At 51.9% G+C, this 25895-nt stretch overlaps 2 protein-coding genes across 6 annotated transcripts in view; one reads left to right on the top strand and one right to left on the bottom strand.

Annotated features, from left to right (window-relative positions):
- Positions 1–18219, bottom strand: part of LOC137432380 (uncharacterized) — a 515673-nt gene extending 497454 nt beyond the window's left edge. For all 3 annotated transcript variants that reach the window (XM_078783130.1, XM_078783133.1, XM_078783132.1), the window contains exon 1: positions 18025–18219. In XM_078783130.1, the coding sequence (XP_078639256.1) occupies positions 18025–18101 (77 nt within the window). In that variant the 5' untranslated portion in view covers positions 18102–18219. The remainder of the gene's footprint in view (positions 1–18024) is intronic.
- The window catches only part of LOC137432371 (mitotic-spindle organizing protein 2B), a 36424-nt gene that overhangs the window by 7182 nt on the left and 3347 nt on the right, over positions 1–25895 (top strand). The window lies entirely within an intron of this gene.

Here is a 25895-nt window from a genome sequence, read left to right as displayed (position 1 = left end):
GCTAATACGAATGTTGTCATCAATGTCAATATTTTCATTATATTGTTACGCAACCGTGATTAACACCACAGTTACGGATGGCCGATTGCGAGACTTTACACTCCCGAGGCGAAAACTCAATGGCGGATTCAAACTCAAACACTTAAAGTTAAACGCGCGGAATGGCGGACACAGCGAAGCTCCGCCCCCCGCCGCCTTATCTATTAAAATCAAACACCCAGGAAACTGCGTTCAGATATATACAGAAAATAATACAAGGATTTATTAATGAAAAGTAAAGACAGTGAAAAAGCCCGCGCCGGTAATACTAATCTATCTAGAATTCCAGTAATCTCTGTGTGTATGTTTGTATGTTTGTATGTTTGTCTGTGACCGCTGTTTCTCGACAACCACGGGTCCGATATACTTTAAACTTGCCAGGTATATTGCTGGGGACCCGAGGATGTGCCTTTTCAAGGTTTCATATTAATCGGACAAGTAGTTACCGAGCTATGTCCAAAAAACGATTCAACCAATCAGAGAGCAGCGAGTTATCACGTGTGCCGAACGTGGCGAACAGACTCTGCCTCGGACGGCACATTTGAGAGCGTATTCATTTATTTCACGTTGGCAAACTATGTTGCCGCTATGTTGGCGTTAAACTATGTTTTAAAACTAATTAAAACTAATTTGCGATTCTTTCGCTTTCCTGCGCGTTTGTGCACGCTCTGGCGATTTCTTTACCAAACTCCGCAAGCCGTTCGCTTTGGACCAAACCATTTCATGTAAATAGAGGGGGGGGATTGTCACCGTACTCGCAAGCCGTTCGCTTTGGACCAAACCATTTCATGTAAATAGAGGGGGGGGATATAATTTTAGATATAGATATAGTACGGGCATGCCCTAGTAACTCTAATAAGCCTAAATTGGGATCCCACACACAACAGATACCAAACACGATACGAGGGAGATTATGAATACGAAAATAACACGTCTCGTCAGGTAAAGTGTAAACGCGGAGCTCGGGCTTATCTGGCTCCTTTCGTCTTCTTGTAACACGGCCGCGCTCAACCGCCACCAGGCCTCGTCGGTTCAACGGCACCCCCACTCCACGAGCTCCCTCGCTCCAACGGTCCAACGCAGGGCTGCACAAAGCAAACGAACTCCACTCGACCAGGGCCAGGAAGGACTCCTTTGAACTCCACTCGACTCGACTCTCTGCGGGAGTGCTGGCAGCCAAGTGCCAACTGTTCACTGCTCTGTGCCAACTGCCAACGAACTGCCCTGAGTGCCAACTGCCAACGAACTCTCTACGAACTGCCGCTGAGTGCCAACTGCCAACGAACTGCCCTGAGTGCCAACTGCCAACGAACTCTCTACGAACTGCCGCTGAGTGCCAACTGCCAACGAACTGCCCTGTAATGGCGTCCGACCGTCGCTAATATCTCTGGCCGATGACGTCACATTGGCGCACTCCTCAGCCAATCAAAAGCCTCCCAACTCGCCGGCTCGCCCAGGTCACGCCCTCTGCACAACCACTCCACTCTCCCGTCCGCGACCCCCGCGGTCCTTGTGTTATAACACGTGCCAGGCGAGGTTTGTAGGCCTTGGAGGTGTAAACGGTGGCGGCCAATTGTGGCGGTGTTTTTGGCCTGGTTTCCTGTCCATTTGTTCCGAAGTCATTGTCAGGGAAAGGAATTATTTAATGTTGCGCTAAGGACCTAACTAATGTTTATGTGGTTTGCAGTGCCATAATGGACAAAGGTTTGACTACTAGGTGAGACTCACAGGGGCGTTACCTTTAATCCCTCACTATTTAACACTCGAACCTCCAGGTAGATCCACAATCATACATCTTCCCCCGACAAACGCCTAAACATCAAGAACTTATTACATGTAGAGTCCCTGTCACGACAGCCGTATACCTACCTATTCAGATCTACCTAGCTCTAGATGTTGCTCTACCAAATTCATAACACAGCCCCCCCCCTGGAACCGTAGCTCCTGCAAGGTTCACCGCAGGCGCTACCATTCCAGCCTTAACACTTACTGTCACACACTTAATTAACCTATGAAATAAATCAGGAAGGGCTGTGGGAAGTGAGTCGGACTACCTACCTACACTTCCTTAACATGCTGAACCCCTTAACCATCATGCAAGTATGTACATTTTCTTCGTTGTTCCTGTGGAGGGAGGAAACAACAACACACAACACTAACTTAACCACAAAACTTAACCATCTTACCAAAACTCAAAACTCTAACCTTTGTACATACCCCGGTCTACAGACCGCGTCCCCCGGTGGATGCCACAAGACACAACCTTACCTGCGGGGCCATCCCCAATGCATCCCCCTAAATTTCCACGGGCCCTGTCCAGATGTTACAGGTGAGTGACACGGCTCGGTGGATTTTGCCCACATTCATGCAACACAGACCCCTTAACCACTCATTCTCATTCCATAGGTCATCAAGGCATTTCAAAAATCAACAAAGCACTTATTTCAATACACCCCCTGCAGGACCATGGCATTGATGTCATTCACGTGTGTGTGCATTCCTCAACTAGGCAGCGGGGAGGTACCGCACAAAAAGATGGTGGGGGCGCATCAGGCTGTGGTGCCCGCAGTCCCAAAAACAAGTCAACCGACTTACAAGTTCATTGCCCCCCCCCCCCTTTACCTCTTGGCCCCGTGACAGCCCAACAGCCCCTTTCCGCCGTTACCTCGCCGGTGAGGGTCTCCACACACACCAGGCTCCTTTGCCTCCTGCTTTCGCGCAGCAACACGGGTCACCGGGGGACTTCCTCACCCCGCGGCGCCCAACCAGACCCTCCACCGACGAGCTCCAATTTCCAGTTACCACCGGCTGCCAGGGGTAATTGCCGCAGAGGGGGGCCCGCAGGCATCGCTCCTCAGAGCTTGCTCTGTACCTGCGGACACACACACCTTCCCCACCCACAAGACCCCAAAACACACTTCCTCCCCCGCTGCCATTCAATTCTCCACACAACTCAGCACAATTCAGCACAATTCCATAGATGGTGTAAAAGGTGTTACAAGGCTTGCCATGGCCTGCTACATGTGAAATCCCCCCAGTTCACATTTAAACCATCACACATTTCCAAAAGCACATTTCCAAAAGCACAAGTATCGCCCCTCATTATCTCCAATAATCATCACTCATTCTCCAGGTTCCACTCTCACGACCACATCAAAACACCTAACCACAATACAAAAACATACGCCACCCACAAGACACTGTGGCTCCCATTCCATCCCCTCACCGGCCATGTCATGTCATCACTCTCACCCGCCTCCCAACTCCAAATTACATGTCCCCAATTTCCCAAAGCAAATCCTGAAGCCTGGGACAGTACTCCTCAAAACACTCACCTCAAGTGCAGGTAGTTGCAGGTTGGTCAGGTTCAAGAGTGTCATCCACCACACCTAATTTCCCCCTCACCCTTCCAATCCACTCCGGAGCCTCCCGACCCATGTAGGAGCTCAATCTATCCCCGTGAACTATCTGTGGAAGGGTATGCGGGCCCATCTGAATTTTGAACACCACATCAGTCACCTGCCGAAGCACCACCCCAGGGCCCTTCCAAGGTGAAGTGAGTTTTGGGCACACCCCCTTCCTTCTCCGGGGCCAGTAGAGCCAAACAAGGTCTCCAGGAAGGAAACGAGGTGTGTGAGCCCGAGCGTCATACCGCGTTTTCATCTGCGAAGAAGCCAAGCCAATTTGCTTCCTCGCAAACTCATGAGCCTTTTCCATGCTCGCTTTCAAATTGGTTGCATAGCTCTCCACAGTTGGCTCACCCGGTTCCCCTGGTGACGGTCCCATCAACAAATCTGTGGGGACTCGCATCTCCCTACCGAACATCAACAAGGCGGGGGTGCACCGAGTGGTCGCATGCTGGGCGGTCCGGTATGCCATCAATATAAAGGGAAGGTGCTCGTCCCAATCCTGTTGGTTTTCAGATGTAAAGAGGGCCAATTGTGTCAACAGTGTCCGGTTGAACCTCTCTACCATCCCATCCGATTGAGGCCTAAGGGGAGTCGTCCGGGTCTTATGAATTTGGAGGAGCTCGCACACCGACCGCAGGAGGGCAGATTCAAAGTTCCGGCCCTGGTCAGTGTGTAGCTCCCTTGGGACGCCAAATCGGGAGAAGAATCCCTCAACGAGAACTTGAGCTACCAGCCGGGCTTCCTGGTTGGGCAATGGGTAGGCCTCTGGCCACTTGGTGAAGTAATCCATTGCCACCATAATGTACCGATTCCCTCGGCGGGTGGCTGGCAGGGGCCCCACCACATCTACTGCCACCCGCTCGAGCGGTGCCCCGACATTGTACACCTGGAGCGGGGCCTTGCACGCACGTGGGGGTCCCTTCTTACCGCGGCAGAGGTCGCAGGATCTCACCCAATTTTGAATGTCTCTGCCCGAATTCACCCAGTAGAACCTCTGCCGTAATTTGGACAAAGTCTTGGCCACGCCCAAATGTCCCATTGTCCTAGTCCCATGCACGTGCCCCATAACCACTTCCTTCAATTTGTTGGGTACAATTATCAACCAGGAAGCTACATCACCCATTGGTGTCACCCACTTTCTGAACAAATAGCCCTCTTTCAACCCCAACATCTGCCACTGTGCCCAATAGGCCTTTACCTGGGCTCCGTGTGGAGCAATCTCCTCCCAAGAGGGTCTTTTGTCCTCCTCTAGCCAATGAAAAAGGGGCCCCAAAACAGGATCCTCCCTTTGACTCTCTTGCCAATTCACATCGCCCAATTCCTGTGGGGGTTGTGGCAAAGTTCGCCTGGTCACTTTTGCTGCATGTAGGCATGCATCAATTTGGCCCTGCCCAATTGGATCCTTGGCTTCTTGTCTATCACAAAATTTACACTGTGCCTCCCAACAGGGGCGCCGAGAGAGAGCGTCTGCATTGGCATGTGCTTTGCCAGGCCGATGTTGCACAGTGAAATTATACTGCTGCAGCCTCTCAAGCCACCTTGCAATTTGTCCCTCCGGCTCTTTGAACCGAAGGAGCCATTGCAAGGAGGCATGATCCACTCGGATCACAAACTCCCTCCCATAAAGGTAAGGGTGAAAGTGTCCAACTGCAGACAGCAAGGCCAATAGTTCTTTGCGGGTAACGCAATAATTTCGTTCGGGCCTCGAAAGTGCCCGACTGTAATACGCAATAGCCCTCTCGACTCCCTGTTGCATTTGTGACAACACAGCTCCCAATCCCTCCTGGCTCGCATCTGTGTCCAGGACGTAATTTCCATCCTCTGTCGGGTATGCCAAAACTGGGGCCTCCACCAGACGTTGTTTTAAGTGACTGAATGCCTCGATGCAGCTCTCTGACCATACAAATTTGGCTCCTTTCTCTGTCAATTTGTGCAAAGGTCTTGCAATTTCCGCGAAATTTGCCACAAATCTCCTGTAGTAAGAGCAGAGGCCCAAAAATCCTCGGACCTCCCTTACATTTTTAGGGGCGGGCCACTCTTTTACAGATTTTACCTTTCCAGGATCAGTGGCCACGCCGCTCTCACTGATCACGTGACCCAGGTAAGTCACTTCCCTCCTGAAAATTTCACACTTGCTCGGATTTAATTTCAACCCGGCACCCCTTAATCTCCCAAATACGTCTGACAAATTTTCGACAGCCTGTTCAAATGTGGGAGCGTGGACCAATACATCATCCAAATAGACGAGGCAAGTCTGCCACGGTAAGCCAATTAAAACACGTTCCATCAGACGCTCAAACGTGGCAGGGGCATTGCACAATCCAAAGGGCATGACGACAAACTGCCAGAGACCCTTTCCTGTGGTGAACGCCGTTTTCTCCCTCGCCTCTTTATCCATTTCCACCTGCCAATAACCACTCTTTAAATCCAACGTGGAGAACCATGTTGAGCCTGAAACGGCATCGAGGGTGTCATCGATCCTTGGCAGGGGATACGAGTCCTTGAGTGTCACATGATTGAGCTGGCGGTAGTCCACACAGAACCGAGTGGTCCCGTCCTTCTTCTTCACCAGCACAATGGGTGACACCCAAGGACTCACCGAGGGCTCGATAAATCCGGCTCTTTCCATTTTGCTCACCTGTTCCTCTGCCTCCTCTTTCTTAGCGAAAGGGAGCCGCCTCGGCGGTTGGCGAACAGGCCGAGCCTCGCCAGTACTAATTTTGTGCCTGACGAGACTCGTGCGTCCAACATCCTCGGGGGAGAGAGAAAAAACACCCAAGTTCTTACCAACCAAATTGTGCAACGTCTCTACCTGCTCCGATGTTAGGCCCTCTTCAGAGCGTGTCATCATGTCCCGCACTCCCTCTGACCAATCACATTTCCCCAAATTTTGCCCTCCTTCCGGCTGTACTGGCAAGCATGTGGATCCACCTCCTCCGGTGACCTCTACTACACTACTGCATTTGGCTACGATGGCTCCGCCCCTTATAGTGCGGGGGCTGTCGGCCAAGTTGAGCAGCCTGACTGCCAGCATAGGCCCACGGGTGTCTACGAGGGTGCGACCCACCATTAATTCCTCCGTCCCCTGCGAGGACCACGACTCCACTAGCCCCAGCTGGCCAATGGGTTGAGCACCTGCTGCTAACTCTGCCATCACGACTCTCTCGGACCTGGGAGGCACGGTCACAGTGCGCGGCACCTCCAGCCACGTCCCCTGCACCTCCTCGTCATCCCCCAGTCCCATTAACTGCAGCCTCTCGGTGCCCAACCACATATGACCACGCCCAAGGTCTAATTGGCAGTCATGTTCCACCAGGAAACTCAGTCCCAACAGACACTGATCGCACACCCCCGCCACCCACACAACCACGCTGACCTCCAGGCCACCCAACTCCATCCTCACCACTCCGCGTCCCAATATTGGTGCCGTTGCCCCCGTAGCCAGTTGAAGGCTGTGTCCTTCTACCCTATCAATTTTGTCCCAGCCTCCAACACTCTGGTCTAGCACACCCGGATTGATAATGGTGTCACTGGCTCCAGTGTCCACCACAGCCTCACAAAATTCTCCCTCAATTTTGCATCTAACCCTTAGATTACCTGTGCCAATTTGTCCGCAATTCACTACTTCCACCAAAGGAGGGCGCTTCTCCACACACTTGCCAGCCGAGCATGGCCCCGTATGCTCGGCTCGTTCTAGTTTCCCGCACACTCTACCGCTATTGGCCCAGGCGGAGGTGGTGGTCCTCTGTCCGGCACCTGTGGACCTACTGGGGGCCCCCTCCTTTCTGGACTGCGAAGCCTGTCAGGAGGTGGGGGCCCATATGGTTGCCGACAATTCCTCTGACTGTGCCCTCTTCTCCCACATCTAAAACAAGTCCCCAAGAACGGACCCCTCTGGTAGCCAGGCGGAGCCCCCCTTTCTCCCGGCCCAGCCCGATAAAAATCAGGCCGTCCCGATGGCCAACCTGGACCACCCTGTCGTGACTCGCTCCCTGCAAATTGTCCCCCCATCAAATTTGTCAGCTGGCGGCTGATTCCCCTTAACATTCGCCCGATGTCATCCTCTGGCTTTTCCTGATCCCGCACCTCGGCCTGCCGTACCGTCACAGGTGCCCTCTCCGATGCGTGGTTCGACCTTCTCAAAAAGGTCAGTCTCGCCGCGCATTCCGCTGCCCGGTGCACCGTGGGTGGGTCCTGTAACTCCACCAACGTCCGGACCTCAGGATCAGGGAGAGCCGCCATAAATTTTTCTATCGCCAGTTTGTCCCACGCCTGTGCTGGTAGGTCCCTGTATGCTATCCTCACAGATTGGTATATATCCTGGGCCAGCTCCTGCAACGTCTCATTAGGCTTTTGCCTGCGATGCAGCAGCTGTGCCCTGACCAGGTCGCACCTTGCGCCTGTCCCGTACCTGTTATTCAAGGCCTCACAAATGGCCTTGCTGGTCAATATTCCCTCTGGGACTACGTTTAACACGTCGGCGGCTGACCCCCGCAGTGTCGCCACCAGATTCCCCATGCGCTCCCGCTCTCCCCAACCATTGAGCTGAGACACGCACTCAAATTGTGTCAGGAAAGCCTCGAGGCTCCCTGACCCGTCAAAATGTACGAGGGGGATTGTTTTTCCAGAGACTCTATTCCCCGATTCCTCTCTGTCCAAATCCAGTCCGGGGCCAAAACACCCCCCCAACTGGGTATTCCGTTTCAGAGCCTCTGGTGTCCAAATGTGGCTCGTGGTGAGGGTCTCCTGGGTCACCTTAATCTGGTCCTGAAGATGTTTAACCGACCTACTCACCTCTTCCTTCAGGCTCTCTTGAACCCGGCCAACCTCCTTCTTGATGGTATTGTCCCAGATCTCCAGTCGCTCCTGCATAAAATCACTCACCCTTTCATTATCCATTAGTGGCCCCCACAGGCCTTTCTCAATTAACCCTTGCTCCTGCTCTTTTATGCGGGTTTCCAACCCCCTCACCTCCTCGGCCAATTTGCCCCCCTGTCGGTTGAGCAGTCCCCATTCCTCACTCTGCTGTAGCATTCTGGCATCCACCCGGCCCCGATAGCCTTCCAGGTCCCCATTTGCTTTATCAATTCGACCCTCCAACGCTTCCCCCCTTCGGACAGCCTGGGTCACGCCCTCCTCTATTTTTGACATTAATTCTGTCCGTATCGATTCACTTGCCACCCCTATGGCTTTTTCCATCTCCCCCCCTCTAGTTTCTACTTTATCCTCCAATTCCTCCAGCCTGCCCGTAATTTGGTTTTGCACACTCCCTTCTATGCCATCAATTCGTTCCCCCAGCTGTTGTGCCATTTCCCCAATTTTTCCTTCCAATTTTTCATTCCTCTCTTTCATTTGTTCATTCACTTTTCCCTCCAATCCCTCAATTTTGCTGTCCATCCCTTTGATCTGTTCTTTCAAACCCTCCTCTAATCTACCCATTTGCCCCTCCATGTTTTTTGTTTGGGCATTAATTTTGTTCTCCAATTGCTCGTTCTGAGCATTCATTTCCCCTTTCATTCCATTAATTTGGTCACTCATGTCCTTCAGTCCTTCCCTCCATTCCTTCCCCTGCGACTCTATTTTATTTTCCATCCCTTCAATTTGTTCCTCCAATCGATCACTCATTCCCTTCATTCCTTCCCTACATTCCTTCCCCTGGGACTCCATTTTTCTTTCCATTCCTTCAATTTTGTCATTCAATTCCCGACTGGCTCGCTCACTCTGTGCGTTCATGTCTCCCATCTGCTTTCCCAATCGCTCACTGTTCTTTTCCATCCCTTCAATTTTGTCATTTATTCCCCAAATTTCTGCAAGGTTTCGCTCACCATCGGCCCTCTGAGCATTTATTAAATTTACTATGGTCTGGAGATCTATCGGGGCCGTCCCAGCGGCGGGGAAAGTTCCAACGCTATCCTCCATATCCCCCATTTCCGGCTCACTCCCGACGCTGACGGAGGCCTCGCTGCGTACCTCCATCTCGTCGACCTCCGACATCCGCTTTTCGGAAGGTCGTTCCCCGCGCGCGTATTTATTTCAATTCCAAAAACACAATTTAAATTTGACGAAGACGCGATATCGCGCTCCGTATGCCCAATTGATTAAATTTCTCCGCCTCGACTTTAAAAAATTTGCGTTCGAACGTCGGGCGCAATGTACGCCCGACCGTGTCGATGTCTCGCCGCGGACAAAAAAATAATTTGTCCGACGGGTTCGAATCCCACTCCTGACACCACTTGTTACGCAACCGTGATTAACACCACAGTTACGGATGGCCGATTGCGAGACTTTACACTCCCGAGGCGAAAACTCAATGGCGGATTCAAACTCAAACACTTAAAGTTAAACGCGCGGAATGGCGGACACAGCGAAGCTCCGCCCCCCGCCGCCTTATCTATTAAAATCAAACACCCAGGAAACTGCGTTCAGATATATACAGAAAATAATACAAGGATTTATTAAGGAAAAGTAAAGACAGTGAAAAAGCCCGCGCCGGTAATACTAATAACTCTAATAAGCCTAAATTGGGATCCCACACACAACAGATACCAAACACGATACGAGGGAGATTATGAATACGAAAATAACACGTCTCGTCAGGTAAAGTGTAAACGCGGAGCTCGGGCTTATCTGGCTCCTTTCGTCTTCTTGTAACACGGCCGCGCTCAACCGCCACCAGGCCTCGTCGGTTCAACGGCACCCCCACTCCACGAGCTCCCTCGCTCCAACGGTCCAACGCAGGGCTGCACAAAGCAAACGAACTCCACTCGACCAGGGCCAGGAAGGACTCCTTTGAACTCCACTCGACTCGACTCTCTGCGGGAGTGCTGGCAGCCAAGTGCCAACTGTTCACTGCTCTGTGCCAACTGCCAACGAACTCTCTACGAACTGCCGCTGAGTGCCAACTGCCAACGAACTGCCCTGAGTGCCAACTGCCAACGAACTCTCTACGAACTGCCGCTGAGTGCCAACTGCCAATGAACTGCCCTGTAATGGCGTCCGACCGTCGCTAATATCTCTGGCCGATGACGTCACATTGGCGCACTCCTCAGCCAATCAAAAGCCTCCCAACTCGCCGGCTCGCCCAGGTCACGCCCTCTGCACAACCACTCCACTCTCCCGTCCGCGACCCCCCGGTCCTTGTGTTATAACACGTGCCAGGCGAGGTTTGTAGGCCTTGGAGGTGTAAACGGTGGCGGCCAATTGTGGCGGTGTTTTTGGCCTGGTTTCCTGTCCATTTGTTCCGAAGTCATTGTCAGGGAAAGGAATTATTTAATGTTGCGCTAAGGACCTAACTAATGTTTATGTGGTTTGCAGTGCCATAATGGACAAAGGTTTGACTACTAGGTGAGACTCACAGGGGCGTTACCTTTAATCCCTCACTATTTAACACTCGAACCTCCAGGTAGATCCACAATCAGTCATCTTCCCCCGACAAACGCCTAAACATCAAGAACTTATTACATGTAGAGTCCCTGTCACGACAGCCGTATACCTACCTATTCAGATCTACCTAGCTCTAGATGTTGCTCTACCAAATTCATAACAATATTTTAGGTGATTTGCAACCATGACAGCGGTGCACGACATCTAATGTATTTCTCTTTGTAGATTTGTTGGTGCAGAATACATTTTTAAGCAACTATAGCAACTGATGCTAATTTGTAGTAGTGGTGGTGGTGGTGGTCTCATTCGATATTATGTGTCTTTCCAGGTGAGACGGTGGTGGTGATATTGGTGGTGGTGAAACAGAGTGTACCGCAGATAGACAATTGAACAAATACTTGCAATGGAGATTGCGATCACTCAGAAAGTTCCCAAGGACGTTTGTATCATGCATAAGCTATCGTTAGATGTCAAACCAGAAGATCCGCTCATAAGCCCTCAAACATTCGATTCGTGGACTACATTGCTGGATGCGGCCAAAATACGGAACCATGCACCCATTCTCGACCTTGCTCAGTCGCTGCCAGAGAAGGAGATTCCCCGAGTATTCTACCACAGGCAGTGCAGGAGCGTGTTCACCATGAAGCGAGATTTGGAAGCACTGAAACGAAAAGCTGAATCCAATTTAACCGACGATGCTGCTGCAATATGTTCAGCGAGCAAGAGATAAGCCAGAAGGGCATCTTCGGAATCACGCATCTATGAACCGGATTGTATATTCTGTGGAAAGACCAAGTGGTGCAAGGGAACGTCATCCCGTGAAAAGTTGAGCAAGGCTGTTGATCTGAGAGCAGATGAAACACTGCGAAACAGCGCCGTGCGTAAATGTGACACGAAAATCATGGCTGCCACAAGTAGAGACATTGTGGCAGCTGAAGCACGATACCATTTCTCTTGCTACAGAAGTTACACGAGACCAAGCACTAAAGATGCACATGACAGAAACACGGCCGCCACAAACTAATCTGACTACACTGAAGAAGAAGCATACAATGAGTTGCTAGTATACATCCGGAACCATATAATCCCGAATAAGGAAATTGTTAGGATGACAACGCTGGTAGAGCACCTACAATCGATAATGACATCAAGAGGGTTGCATGGGATAAGAACTGCTACAAGAAAAAACCTCGCACGGAAACTGGAAACATCTTGGAAATAGCGTTCACATCTTTCAAGACAACAGTGGAAAACTGATTGTCGTACCTGATAATGTAACACTACAAGATGCTGTCAAAGAAATACAAACACTTAAACAACAACTGAGCATTTGGAAAGGGAAATCATCAAACATGTCCAAAGTCATTGATCAGACATCGACACACATCAGATCGATGATAAGGAAGGATAACAAACCAACTCCATGGCCCTATCATCCAGCCGACGTCGACAATGACTCTTTCGTCGTTCCCGTCTATCTCCAGCGCTTTATGCTTGGCCTCTTGACTGGAGATCCGGAAAACGAGCTTCCATCAAACAGGGTCATCATGCTGATGCAATCTTTCAGCCAGGACATTATCTATGCAGTGAGCTGTGGACAACAAAAGCCTCCGAAACACATGTTGCTCCCATATGCAGTTAAGACTCTCACAGGGAACGTAGAACTAATTCGCACATTGAACCATCTTGGACATGCAATATCCTACACTCAACTGGAGGAAAATGACACTGCACTATGTCTTCAAAAACTTGCAGCAAACTTAAATGAGCAAACAGTCCTACCAAGCAGCATCCAGCCGTATGTATTCACAAACTTGGCATGGGATAACATTGATAGACTGGAAGAGACGCTGACCGGGAAAGGAACAACACATCGAGTCAATGGCATTGCAGTGCAGGCCAAAATGTATGGATCGGACCACACCTTCCAAAGGAGCCACTTCCGAAGATCGAGAAGCTCAAGCAAAGAACAATCTGCATAACAGAAGAAACACTGCCTGTCTACATTGCAGGTGAACGTGTTGGGCCTCATCCACTACAAACATTATCAACAGCTGCAGCGGAAAACAAGATGGCTATGGAAGTTGCTCAAATCAAGAATCTTCTTTGGGTCATTGCCCGTCAGGTGGACCCAGTAACACAAAAAACACCAAGTTGGACAGGATTCAACATCACCGTCAGGGCATCTATCAGCGTCTCTCAGGATATTGTTAGATATATGCCTACAATAAATGCACCAGCTACAGAGATGTCCACAGTCGCAGAAATCTTGAAGCAGTCTGAAAGCGTCCGACAGATCCTACACTTGCAGGACATCGTCGTCGTCATGGATCAGGCCCTGTATGCTAAGGCTGCCGAGATCGTCTGGAAACACACAGACACATATGCTAACATCGTACTTCGCCTCGGCACGTTCCACACAATCTGCAATGTGATGTCGATTCTTGGTGCTCGTTTCCAAGATGCTGGTTTTAGAGACTTTTGCATCGAAACAGGAATCGTCGCAGAAGGCTCACTCAATCGGGTTATGGAGGGGAAGATGTACAACCGAGCAGTCCGTGTACATAAGAGCATCTACGAAGCATTCATGAGGCTTGCGTGGATTGAATTTCTCCCTTGGTTGGAAAAGATGCGACCAGAGGCAACACAGACGGTCACTACGTTGTTAGCAGAAGTTGCTGAATTGGGACAAGATGAGAGCCAGTGGAACAACCTGTTGGAAGATCAATCGTGTGAAGAAGTTCAGGCTGTTTGGAAGCAATTCCTGCATCACCTTCGTCATGATAATGGTGAATTGTCGTCATTCTGGATGTCGTACGTGGATATCGTTGAAACGGTCTTGCTTGCTCTACTGCGCGCTTCCCGAGAAGGTAATTGGCCATTACATCTATCTGCTATCCAAGCCATGATTCCTTGGTGCTTCGCATACGACAAAATCAACTATGCACGGTATTTATCAGCATACTACGCACAAATGACAAACCTTCCAACGCAGCACCCTGGCATCTTCCAAGCGTTCTCGGATGGGTACTTCTCAGTTCAAATGTCAAAAAGCAATCCGTTTGGACGCATTCCAGTTGACCAAACTACTGAGGTCACTGTCAACAAAGACACACAGACACCAGGTGGCACTACCAGGTTCAACTTGAAATCTGGAGCAGTGAAGCGCTACTATGTCACATCCGAACACAGGAGTGCGTTTCTCCGCCAGATGAGGGAAATGGTGAATGTGAGCAACACACACGTACAACACGCGGATCTGCAGCAAACACGGATCAAGAAAGATGAGGACGCTGTATCATCACTGATAACTCTGATCCAGAGTTGGGTGAACCCATTCACTATGGCCAGCTCTCTCATCAGTATTTCCACCGCACGCGCAGCCACTCCAAATATTGCCAAGGATCTGGAGAAAGCATGGGAAGTCGGACACAAGTGCTACACAAACGTCAAGATTGAGCGACTTGAGAGCAACCCACCAATCAAGAAATTCCACGACCCTTTGCAACTGAACAAGCTGAAGACTTTCAGCAACCTCACTAAGAAGAAGGAATGCAGAAGCAATGGCAGGGCAGTAATTCTTCAAGCAGACAGAGCTCTATTTGGTAGAATTATCGTGATGGCACAGGGCCGAGATCTTCACATGGCAGAGGTGCTATCTCATCCTCTAGGTCCCTTGCCATGGGCCCTGGCGACACCCGAAGGCCTTCTACGGAAAACCAACAAAGCTGCCCTAGCCACGGCCTTGCAAAGGACTGTGACCCCGGCTGAAAGGATACCCGACAATTCGGCAACAATTATTGACGGGATGCTCCTTATACAGAAGGTGGCACGTGATCAAACTACATTTGCCGAAGTGGCCATGATTGTCCTATCCATGGCCCTGAAGGATGGATGCAGTAGCCAGAGGATCGATGTCGTCTTTGACACCTACAAGGAGACTTCCATCAAAAACAGCGAAAGGTTAACCAGGGGGGAAGAACCTGGACTTGAGCTGAAAAACATCACGGCATCTCAAATTGTAAGGCAATGGCGCAAGTTTCTCAGCTATGTTGGGAACAAGTCAAGTCTTATCATGTTCCTGGTCGAAGAGTGGAAGAAACCAGAGTACATCAGACGCCTACAGGGAAAGGTTCTCTTTGTAACATGCGATGACAAGTGTTATCAGATCACATCTGATGCTAGCCAAGAAGTAGTGGCCCTGGAAAGCACACACGAGGAAGCAGATGGTCGTCTGTTCTTGCATGCTGCCCATGCTGCCGCACATGGATACCAGTCTGTGCTTATTAGCTCAGATGACACCGACGTACTTGTCATTGGCTTGGCATTTCATATCAAGATTCATGCCAAGTTGTTTCAGAAATGTGGCACCAAAGCAAGGGCTAAAATCCTAGACATAGGGAAAATAGGAAAGTCAGTCGGCACAAATGTATGTCAGGCCCTAATTGGAATGCATGCCTATACCGGATGCGACACAGTCAGCACGTTCGCTGGACGAGGAAAACTGACTGCACTAAAACTCATCAGAACCAACAAAGATGTGCAGGATGCATGTACACAGCTGGGAGAGGACTGGGACGTCAGTGAGGAACTGATGGATAAATTGGAGAACTTCACTTGTCTCATGTACGCACCGAAGTCGGGGACAGTGAAGGTGAATGACTTGAGATATCACCTGTTCTGTGCCAAGAGGGGAGAGATCGACAGTCACCAGCTACCTCCGTGCAAAGACTGCTTAACCAAACATGCACAGCGAGCCAACTATCAAGCCGCTATTTGGAAGAGGAGTCTCAAGATGGATCCAGCAGTACCGAGTCCAATCGGGAAAGGATGGCACTGGGATACCCAGGATGGTCGCGTGCAGCTGGCAGTCGACTGGATGCAAGGACAGCCCGCACCACAGGCGGTTCTGGATTTACTGGCATGCACCTGTTCGAAAAGATGCACACTACCCATGTGTGTCTGCATGGCCAGTGGTTTGAAGTGCACAGACATGTGCAAACTCACCACATGTGACAACCAGAGAGTGTATGGTGAGAGTGATGACAGTTCGGCAGAAGACGATGAAGAAGACGACGACGATGACGAGGATAACTTCTGAATTGTAGAACTGTATGGAGAAAGATCATGTACATATGTGTAACAAATATGGTGTACGCTGAATTGATAACTCGTGTACTTTATGGTATGATGTCTATAAATATATGTTGCTTAAATAGAAAGTACATTGTTTTCCTTTGGTTTACTTTATGTATAGCTGGTAATATAAGAGAACCATACAACACTACAAGACTAAAAACGTTTGCATGAATATGATGTAAATTATCTCGCCAAGTTAGGGTACATCAGGATACATACATATACATGGAGTAGGTTAATCATCACATGCATCATACGTCTGTGGTATATTCAAGAACACCACATACAGTTTGGTCATAATGCCTTCATATTTTTAGAATTAGACATTTCTGACACCAATTTCAGTACTTTTTGGCCTATATATGGCTGACATCCCAATATTATATATTGTTACAGACGTGGCTTGGATGTTATTTACCGAGCGGTTTTATGGTATGACCACGTCTGCACAAGTTACCCGATTGTGCCCGAACGTTGACTAGTCGCGCGATGCTGGCTCAATAAGAAAAAGAAGACACCCGGCTGGATTACAATAACACAATACGACACCAATGTTTCGATTCTCAAGTATATTCGTACGGAAAAGGTTAGATTACAGGGGCTAGAGGTATATTACAGGAAGACAGGCACTTAGACACACTCTTATATTAACCCCGGACAGACGACAGACAAACGGGACAACGGCTGACTCACACGGGGGTTTGATGGCTAGGAAAGGCAGGATCGATGGCTCCAGGTCCTCCTGGGCTCGGGGCAGGGTACAGTACGGTCCGGTCCGGTCCAAAGATGCGGGGAGGTATCGTCGCGCTGGGGGTGGCGGTGGCTTCTCTCTCCAAGCTGAGGCGCATCTGACGTCACATCCGGCGCGGGGCCGCGTATATCCGGCGGGGAGTGACACGCCCTCGGCTCGTTAGCTCCGCCCCAGATGGAATCGGCACGTTGCTTCTCATTGGGTGCGTGGGGGGGTTACTGGCTCCGCCCCTGACGAGGAGCTGACAGCCAGCCCCTTCGGGGTAACGCCGTGGAGCGCATGGTCATGGCGGGTAACCGAGCCGGTGTGAGGACGCACACTCCCCGCCCCTCTGTTGTTGTAGTCGTAGTTGTAGTTGTAATTGTTGTTGTAGTTGTAATTGTTGTTGTAGTTGTTGTTATTGTTGTTGTTTGGGGAAGAAGATGGGAGGAGGTATGGGAAAGGTCCTAAACTCACTACTGATGCCATATAATCACATTCTGGTGCAACGAAGAGTCATAATTAATGGAAACGAGGCCTTAACTGACATAGATTAAGAATAACTAGGAAGATGTCCGAAAGTTGTCTACGTGTGGTGCGGTGGACCTGGGCACGACATTTAATGGGGGAATAAGGGGAAGGTCGGCTCTACTGATTGTTGTTTACATGCAATGGGACTAGGGAATGGGGGATTGGGGAAAGTTGGGGAGTATTGGAGAAAATAGGGGAATATTTACAAGCGGATATGGAGGCCAAATTCCATATTCGCAACATTGCACCCTTCTCTACCCTCGGGGCGTCCCGACCCGATAAATTTTTACCTACTTTAGTGTGGCACGCAATGTAGTTCCCTCTACTATTAACTCTACCCTGAGTGCGACAGTTTTACAGATATTCACAAATGAGTAAATATGTCCCCCTGCGACGTTGCACCCTTCTCCTCACAGAAACACACCCACAGGATAACCGAATCCGGAAAGAATCCTCAAACTAAACATACAGCCGGTAGGGAGCATTATTTACAAGATTACGCTGATATCTACACTACGATCCAGGACCTGTTTTTGGAGGAACACATGCAGATGTTATGCATAGAGAGAGCGCGCTTGCCAACATCGATACACCAACCCACGAGTGCTCTGTGGCCGACGGCCTTTAATAACGTGCAGAGCACCCTTTCCCAGCTTCAAAAGCACCACCCCACCACCAATCGGTGCAGTCACCATTGTTCATTGGAATAAAAATAAATTCGACAACCCCTAACCCTGCAGGTGTCTCTTGCTCTTCTTGTGGTGCACTTGGTGTCAACTAAAAGTGGTTCACCTGTATGGCATAGGTGCCACGTTGACCCATAGGTCCATCCCCGGGTGGTGCTTGGCCGCAAACGAACTGCGGTCCATTGTGGGTGGTCACAAACATTGCGGTCCATATGGTGTATCGATCCCGGCAGCAAACAGCGAAAGTGCAGGCCCACAACTGCGCAGCCAGCACCTCTCTCTCCTCTCTCTCTACCCCAAAGCCAGATCCTCGGAGGTGGGAGACAAAAGAAGAAACAAGTGAGTAAGGTGGTAAGGGCGCAAAAGTGCACGCAATGTAAGGTGATGCACACTGGGGGCACATGGGAACCAGGTGAGACAGGTACGTTCCTATCGTACGCCCCCCCCCCCCACCAGGTAACCTACATGGCCCCTCCCTTACCCCTTACTGTATCCACACAACACAACACTACCCATAAACATCTACTTTACAAATCAACAAACATCCCTACTGTCTTCCCCGTTCCTCCCATATACCAAATTCGTCTTCTCTCCCTCCTAACCAATCAAATTTGCCATTTTCAACTCAACATCAAAATTTGCCATCACCAATTCATCATCAGTCCCTCCTAGGGAGGGAGAGATGGAATCACCCCAATGTCTCATCCACGTCGTGATGCGTCTCACAAATCCAACAGCAATTCTCATTTCTGCAACACAAACAAAGAAAACACAGGTGTGGAGTCGTCATCATCACCACAGGTAAGTGGCTGCGTATGGTGCGACAGGTTCATCAATCCTAACTATCTCCTAAATGACTTTAACAACTTTACACTACCCGGGGTCTTTCTCCGGCCAAACCATTGGCCCTCTTACACTATGGGTTCTAAAAACCAATTCCCATTGGCCAAACTGTGGTGCTTTTCAATTTGGGGTCTCACTCCCCCGATTCATCTCCCGGTGCCCTCGCACAACTTCTGGGCTGTGGCGTGTACCTCTCCCAGTGGGTCTACCCACCTGCACACCTCCACCACTGCAGTTGCCTCCGAGCTTACCTGCTCCTTACCCTAACCTAACTACCTGGGGAAGGCCCTCTGGCACTCTCCCCACTCGGTGCCCTCTCTGGCACTGGGCTACCCGGGTCCGTCCTCCGGATCCTCGGGCCCCATCCACAACTCTACCGGCTCCCAGAGCCCACCTGCGGCCTCAACTGGCCGACATCCTCACAGTGGTGGAGTGCCCAACCAACTACACACACTAACAGGCTACACGCCCAGCCATTTCCACAACACTAATGCACCCATTCACAACACCATTCTGCAACCGCACCACAAATGCCAATATCCAACCACAATTTACCTGTACCCTCTACCTAACACTTACACTACCCGCCCCGGGTACTCGTGAAAGGGGTCTACTCTTCCCCCATCCACACCTTCGCACCATGCACACCACTCCGTACCACTTACTCCAACTCTCTCCACACACCTGTACCTGCACACCTGTGCTCTCACACCTGGTGCCACCTGCACCCTTCTCTCCCCAAGCGCATTCGCGCTGATCCACAACACTCATTACTCACACACTGCTCCACACACCTGTCCAGTTGCACACCTGTGCAATCACACCTGTCCAGTTGCACACCTGTGCAATCACACCTGTCCAGTTGCACACCTGTGCAATTACACCTGTTCAATCCTCACACACACGGCATCATCTCAGCTAACTACTCCCCTCTGAACTTGCGCTTCCCAGTCGTCCCTTAAAACTATTGCGCTCCCTCGTCATTATCATCCATACTAATCTACCTGCGTCCCCACTACAGGTATCAGTCACTAACTAAACTTAACGTTACCTACTGTCATCTTCGCTAGATCCCTACACACAATATCCTAACCCACCCGGGCTAGTTTTCACTGCCATACACCCCATAAGCTATAGCTCCTTTGCCCCCCACATATGGGAAAGGTGGCAGGGATGCCACCCTTACCCACCGGGCCTATCGCTCCTCAATCCCCCAGTCCTCTGGCACTAATAAGCCCCCCTTATTCAGAGGTACTGGGTCCCGCCTCGGCATCTAAAGCCGAGGCAATCCACGGGGGCGCCTGCTCGCCGGTGTAAGGTCTTATCCGGTCGGCGTGGACGATCCGAGGGAGGGCTCGTGGCCCCATTTTGATCTTAAAGACCACGTCACAGATTTGCGACAGGACGACTCCTGGGCCTTGCCAGGGGGAGGTGAGTTTTGGGCACCTTCCCTTCCGCCTCCGGGGATTAAAGAACCAAATCTTCATCCCCGGAGCGTATTGACTCCCCTGGCTCCGGTCGTCGTACCTGCGCTTCATCTTTTCCCCCGCCAGATGGAGTTGGCGGCGGGCGAAGGCATGGACTAGCTCCATGCCTTCCTCTAGGTGACGTGCGTACCCCTCCCTCGGCGGGTTAACCACTGTGTCTGGCACGGGACCGCATAGCAAGTCGGCGGGAGCCCGTAACTCCCGCCCATACATAAGCAACGCTGGACTGCATGCGGTGGCCCCGTGCTGGCTGGTTCGGTAGGCCATAAGCAAATAAGGGAGATGTTCGTCCCAGTCATCCTGACGGGTGGTGGTGAACAGTGCCAGTTGTTGGATTAGAGTTCGATTGAATCTTTCCACCATCCCGTCAGATTGAGGTCTTAAAGGCGTTGTTCTGGTTTTCCGAATTGACAGGAGACTGCACACATCTTTTAGCAATTTGCTCTCAAAATTTCGTCCCTGGTCGGTGTGCAACTCCTGTGGAATCCCATGCCGGCACACAAATCCTTCCACGAAGGCCTGCGCTACCACCCCTGCTTCTTGGTTGGGGAGGGCGTAGGCCTCCGGCCACTTGGTGAAATAGTCCATTACCACGAGGATATACTTATTACCTTGGCGGGTGCGGGGCAGCGGTCCTAGAATATCCATAGCCACCCGCTCAAGGGGGGCCCCCACCTGATGTAATTGAAGGGGGGCCCTCATCCTCCGTGCTGGTCCCTTTTTGGCAGAACAGGCGTCGCATCTCCGACACCAGTCCTGTATGTCGCGCCCCATATTCACCCAATAGAACCTCCGGCGGACCCGAGATATTGTCTTTGTCCTGCCCAAATGGCCGCCGGAGCGGGTACCATGCACCTGTTGCAATATGACGTTCTTGAATTTGTCAGGGACTATCACCAGCCAGGAAGTTCGATCAGAGGGAACCTCCACCCACTTGCGATACAAGATGTTGCCTTTCAATTCCAGGGTCTGCCACTGAGCCCAATATGCCTTTGTTTGTGCCCCGAGGGGGGTGACCTCTTCCCCCTTTGGTCTTTGCCCCAATTTGACCCATTGGAACACCGGCCCCAGAACAGGATCCTCCTGCTGGGCCGTGCTCCAAGCCAACTCTCCAAATTCCTCGTCCGCGGTTAGTGGCAAAATTGGCCCTCTCACCCGGGTTGCCCGGACGACGAGAATCGGGGCGGAATCGCCCAATTGCTCCCTCTCCTCGTGTCTCGCACAAAATTTACAGTTTTCCCCCAGACAAGGACGCCGAGAGAGTGCGTCCGCATTACCATGGGCCTTCCCGGCCCTATGGGCCACATCAAAATCGTACTGCTGCAACTTTTCCAACCACCTTGCAATTTGGCCCTCCGGTTCCTTGAACCGAAGGAGCCATTGCAAGGAGGAATGGTCAGTTCTAACCAAAAATGTACGGGCGGAAATGGTTCATGGCAGCCAGCATAGCCAATAACTCTTTGCGAGTGACGCAATAATTTCTCTCGGGCCTACTTAAGGCCCGACTATAATAACCAATCACTCTCTCCACGCCCTCCTGTGTCTGAGACAAAACTGCGCCCAATCCTTCCTGGCTCGCATCCGTGTCCAGGGTAAATGTCCCGTCACTAGTGGGGTAAGCTAGAAGGGGTGCGGATGTTAGACACCCCTTCAATTTTTGGAAGGCCTCGTGGCACTCCCGTGTCCAATTAAATCGCGTCCCCTTCTCCGTAAGCCGGTGGAGGGGACGGGCCAACTCCGCAAATTTCGCCACAAAGCGCCGGTAGTAGGAGCAGAGTCCCAAAAATCCCCGCACCTCTTTGATGGTACGTGGTGCGGGCCACTCCTCTACCGCTTTAATTTTGTCTGGGTCTGTTTTTACCCCCTCGCGGCCAATCACGTGACCTAGATAGGCCACCTCTCTTGCAAACAAAGTGCACTTACTCGGGTTCAGCTTCAACCCTGCCTGTCTGAGGCACCCGAACACCTGGTCCAAATTAGCTAGTGCCTGGGGGAACGTTTGGGCATGTACCAGGACGTCATCCAGGTACACCAGGCATGATTGCCATGGCATGCCGCCTAGTACATGCTCCATCAATCTCTCAAAGGTGGCGGGGGCGTTACACAAACCAAACGGCATCACAGTAAACTGATACAGTCCCTTACCTGTGGAAAATGCCGTTTTCTCCTTCCCTGCCCTATCCATCTCCACCTGCCAATACCCACTCTTGAGGTCCAAAGTTGTGAACCAATTTGAGCCCGCAACGGCATCGAGGGTGTCATCAATCCTTGGCAGGGGATATGAGTCCTTGAGTGTCACGTTGTTTAGCTGGCGATAGTCCACGCAGAACCGCGTGGTCCCATCCTTCTTTTTGACCAGCACAACAGGTGACATCCAAGGACTTCCCGAGGGCTCGATCACACCTGCGTCGAGCATTTTTGCAACCTGCTCGTCAGCTTCCGCCCTCTTGCTCCAAGGGAGCCGTCGGGCGGCCTGACGAATAGGCCGGGCCTCACCGGTGTGGATCTGATGTTTCACCAGGCCCGTACGTCCAATATCCTCGGTGGACAGGGAGAAGAGGTCCAAATGGGACCCAACCAGTTTGTGTAAGGCCTCCCTCTGGGTACCTCCCAACTCTACGCTACTACGATTTACCATCTCGCAAATGGGATCGGGCCAATTCCTACTTGTTATTGAAGGCTCCCCCCGGGGTCGGCTCGGCTGGACGTTCTCGCCCCTCACTGTCGCGACTTCCTCAACTGGGGTGCAGCCAGCTACCCTCGTGCCCCTTACTATAGTGCGTGGTTCTGTACTCACATTTACTACTCGGACGGCCACTACCGGTCCGTCCGTTTTTACAAGGGTGCGGCCCACGATTAAACCCGGTATGGACTGCGCTGCCACCGGTTCGACCAGGCCGCAGGACTCCTGCCATGTTGGGCGAGCTGCCCACCGGGCCGGCACTATCGCCTCGGCCCTTGGGGGGATGGTCACGGCCTCGGAAGCCTCCAGCTCCGCTCTCTCGGCCGTGCTCACTCCCCCTAACGGCAGCTCTTCTACTCCCACCTGCAGGATCCCCCGGCACAAGTCGATTTTACAACCGCTGGCAGTCAACAGGTCCAACCCTATTAAACATGGGTCGCACACCTCCGCCACCCAAACATCTATCTCCCTCCTTACCGACCCTAACTTGAGGGTCACAGAACCACGCCCTATGATCGGGGCCGTTACCCCGGTAGCAAGCTGCAAACTATAATTTTGCAGGCGCTGGATCTTATCCCAGCCACCTGCGCTCGAATCAAGGACCACAGGGCTGATGATCGTGGCGCTAGCTCCTGTGTCCACTACGGCGTCTACCCCCACGCCGGCAATTTTGCATCTAATTGTCAGGCTACCGGTTCCAATTTGGCCACAATAAATGACCTGTCGCGTCAATGAGGGCTCTCCTCCATCCTCTGCTGCCGAACACCGCCCTACGTGCCCGACACCTTCTAGTTTCCCGGGGTCTGGCGGGGGGGTGTCTGGGGTCGGCTAACCCGCTCCCCCCTGGGCGGAGTTGAGGACCTCAACTGCCGGAGATCATCCCGGCGCGCGTTTCGACAGTGCCGCACCAGGTGACCCAGGCGGTTGCAGGTATAGCACCTCACCTGATAAGGTGCTTGCCTCCGGAATTCCAAATTCCCCCCCCTGTAGGTCCGAATTGGATTACCCGCTCGTGGTCCACCGCGGGCCACCTCCGGGGCCGCCTGCCATGGTCCAGGTCCCGCCAGGCGCTGGTCCACCAGCCTCCGGACCATGCCCGCCAGGTCAGGACCCACGTCGGGGGCGGGTCCCCTAAGGGGTCCACCCTCCATCGGGGGTCCCACCTGGCGGACCGCCATTGCGAGACGCTCGCCCCCTCGGGCTAGGGGCCTCGCTGCTTCCCAACGGGCCGCAGCGTCAGCCGCCTGGCTCAGAGTCTGCGGGCGCCACATGGCGAGCTGTTGCCGGAGCTCAATATCCGGGAGGGCCTGGATAAAATGGTCCAGCGCCAGGCTTTCCCGGGAATCCGCTGCCATGCTAGCATGTGCGATCCCCACTGCGCGGCGAATGTCGTGGGCAAGTTCCCCGATGGCTTCCTGGGGCTTGCGTTTTCGCAGCGCGAGCTGAGCTTTAACAAGCTCGCTCTGCTGTTCTATGCCGAATCGATTAATTAGGGCGTCGCGGAGGGCTGGCAGGGTGAGAGCACCTGCTGGTAATGCCGTCAGCACCTCCGCCGCCACGCCGCGCAATGCGGCCACCAGGTGTACTCCACCTTCGTCCTCACCCCAACCGTTGCCCTTACACACACAGTCGAACTGCGCCAGGTACGCGCGTAGATCACTCTTGCCGTCATACGGCGCGAGTGGGACCTTGTGGGACCACCTCGTATGTGAGTCGTTGCCCGCCTGCCGGACCCCGTGCGTCGCCCCTTGCGGGGTCAGCGCGGGGCCGAACCGGCCGGGCCCCCACAGTACACTACCCCCAAGGGGCTCTCGTGCCTCCCCGGTCCCTCCAACAACTACCCCTGTTGGTGTCGATGCATGGGTCACGCCTCCGCAACCCGCTACCCATTCCATACCACCACCACCACAACCTTGCTCACCCACACCTCGCACCTCTCGTTCCATACCCTCCGGACCAGCCATACACCTCACTCTTGGCCTCTCACGAACATCCGGGTCTATCTCGACCCCCAAGCTTATTAAATCACCTGGCGCATCATACGCACGACCATATTGGTCACCACTTACACCGGGTCCTCTTTCTCTTCGCTTCTCCTCCATCACCTGCGAATCCCTCATCCGGTTAATGAGCACATCATCACGATCCGAACACAGACTCTGGACCAATTCTTTTACCTCCTCTTTTATCTCTTTCTTATCCTCTCTCCGTCGCTTTTTAATTTCGCTCACCCCTTCTTCCACTTCTTCTAATTTTTGCTTCATCTCCTTCATCTCTTCGTGCGCCCCTTTAAGTTCTTCCTCTAACTCCACTTTATTTTTTTCTATGTGCTCCCGCACCTCCCGCTCTTTAACCTCCATTACCTCTACCACCTTGTCCATTTTCCTCGTCAGGTCCTCATGTACCGTCTGACACTCTTTTTTAATTACCCCTACGTCCTTTTTCATCTCCTTCTGTGTCGATTTTAAACCCTCTATTACCGCTGTGTTCTTCTTTACCTGGTCCCCCAACTCCTTTTGTCCCACTGTCAGTTGTTCTACTCCCAGCGTCAACTCCTCTATACCACATTGCAATTTTACAGTCCCCTTTCTCACCTCTTTCTCCATGCGCTCCTTACAGTGCCTCACCTCCTCGCGCACTCCTCCGACCTCCTCACTCACTCCTCTTCTGATCTCCTCTCCCATCACTTGCATCTCCTGCCCAGATGCCACCCTCATCTGCTCCATTTCCTCCCTGTGAGCATCCAGTTTGGTTTCTACCCCCATTCTGACCCCCTCTATCTGCTGCTCCATTTGTTTAACTTCCCTTTCCGCTTGGTCCCTCATGTCCCTCAATTTGCCTTCCATACTGTTTTCTAACCCCTCTAACCCATTTTTCACTCCCTCTATCTGATTCTCCTGGGCAGCCATTCTATTTTCTACCCCCGTTAACCCATGTTTCACCTCTTTTATCCCGTTGTCTAAC

The sequence above is a fragment of the Myxine glutinosa genome, chromosome 8, assembly GCF_964187855.1.
Source record: "Myxine glutinosa chromosome 8, kmMyxGlut1.1, whole genome shotgun sequence".
In the NCBI taxonomy this organism is placed as follows: Eukaryota; Metazoa; Chordata; class Myxini; order Myxiniformes; family Myxinidae; genus Myxine; species Myxine glutinosa.
The sequence above is the reverse complement of the archived record's forward strand: the minus strand, read 5'-3'. Positions and strand labels throughout refer to the sequence as shown.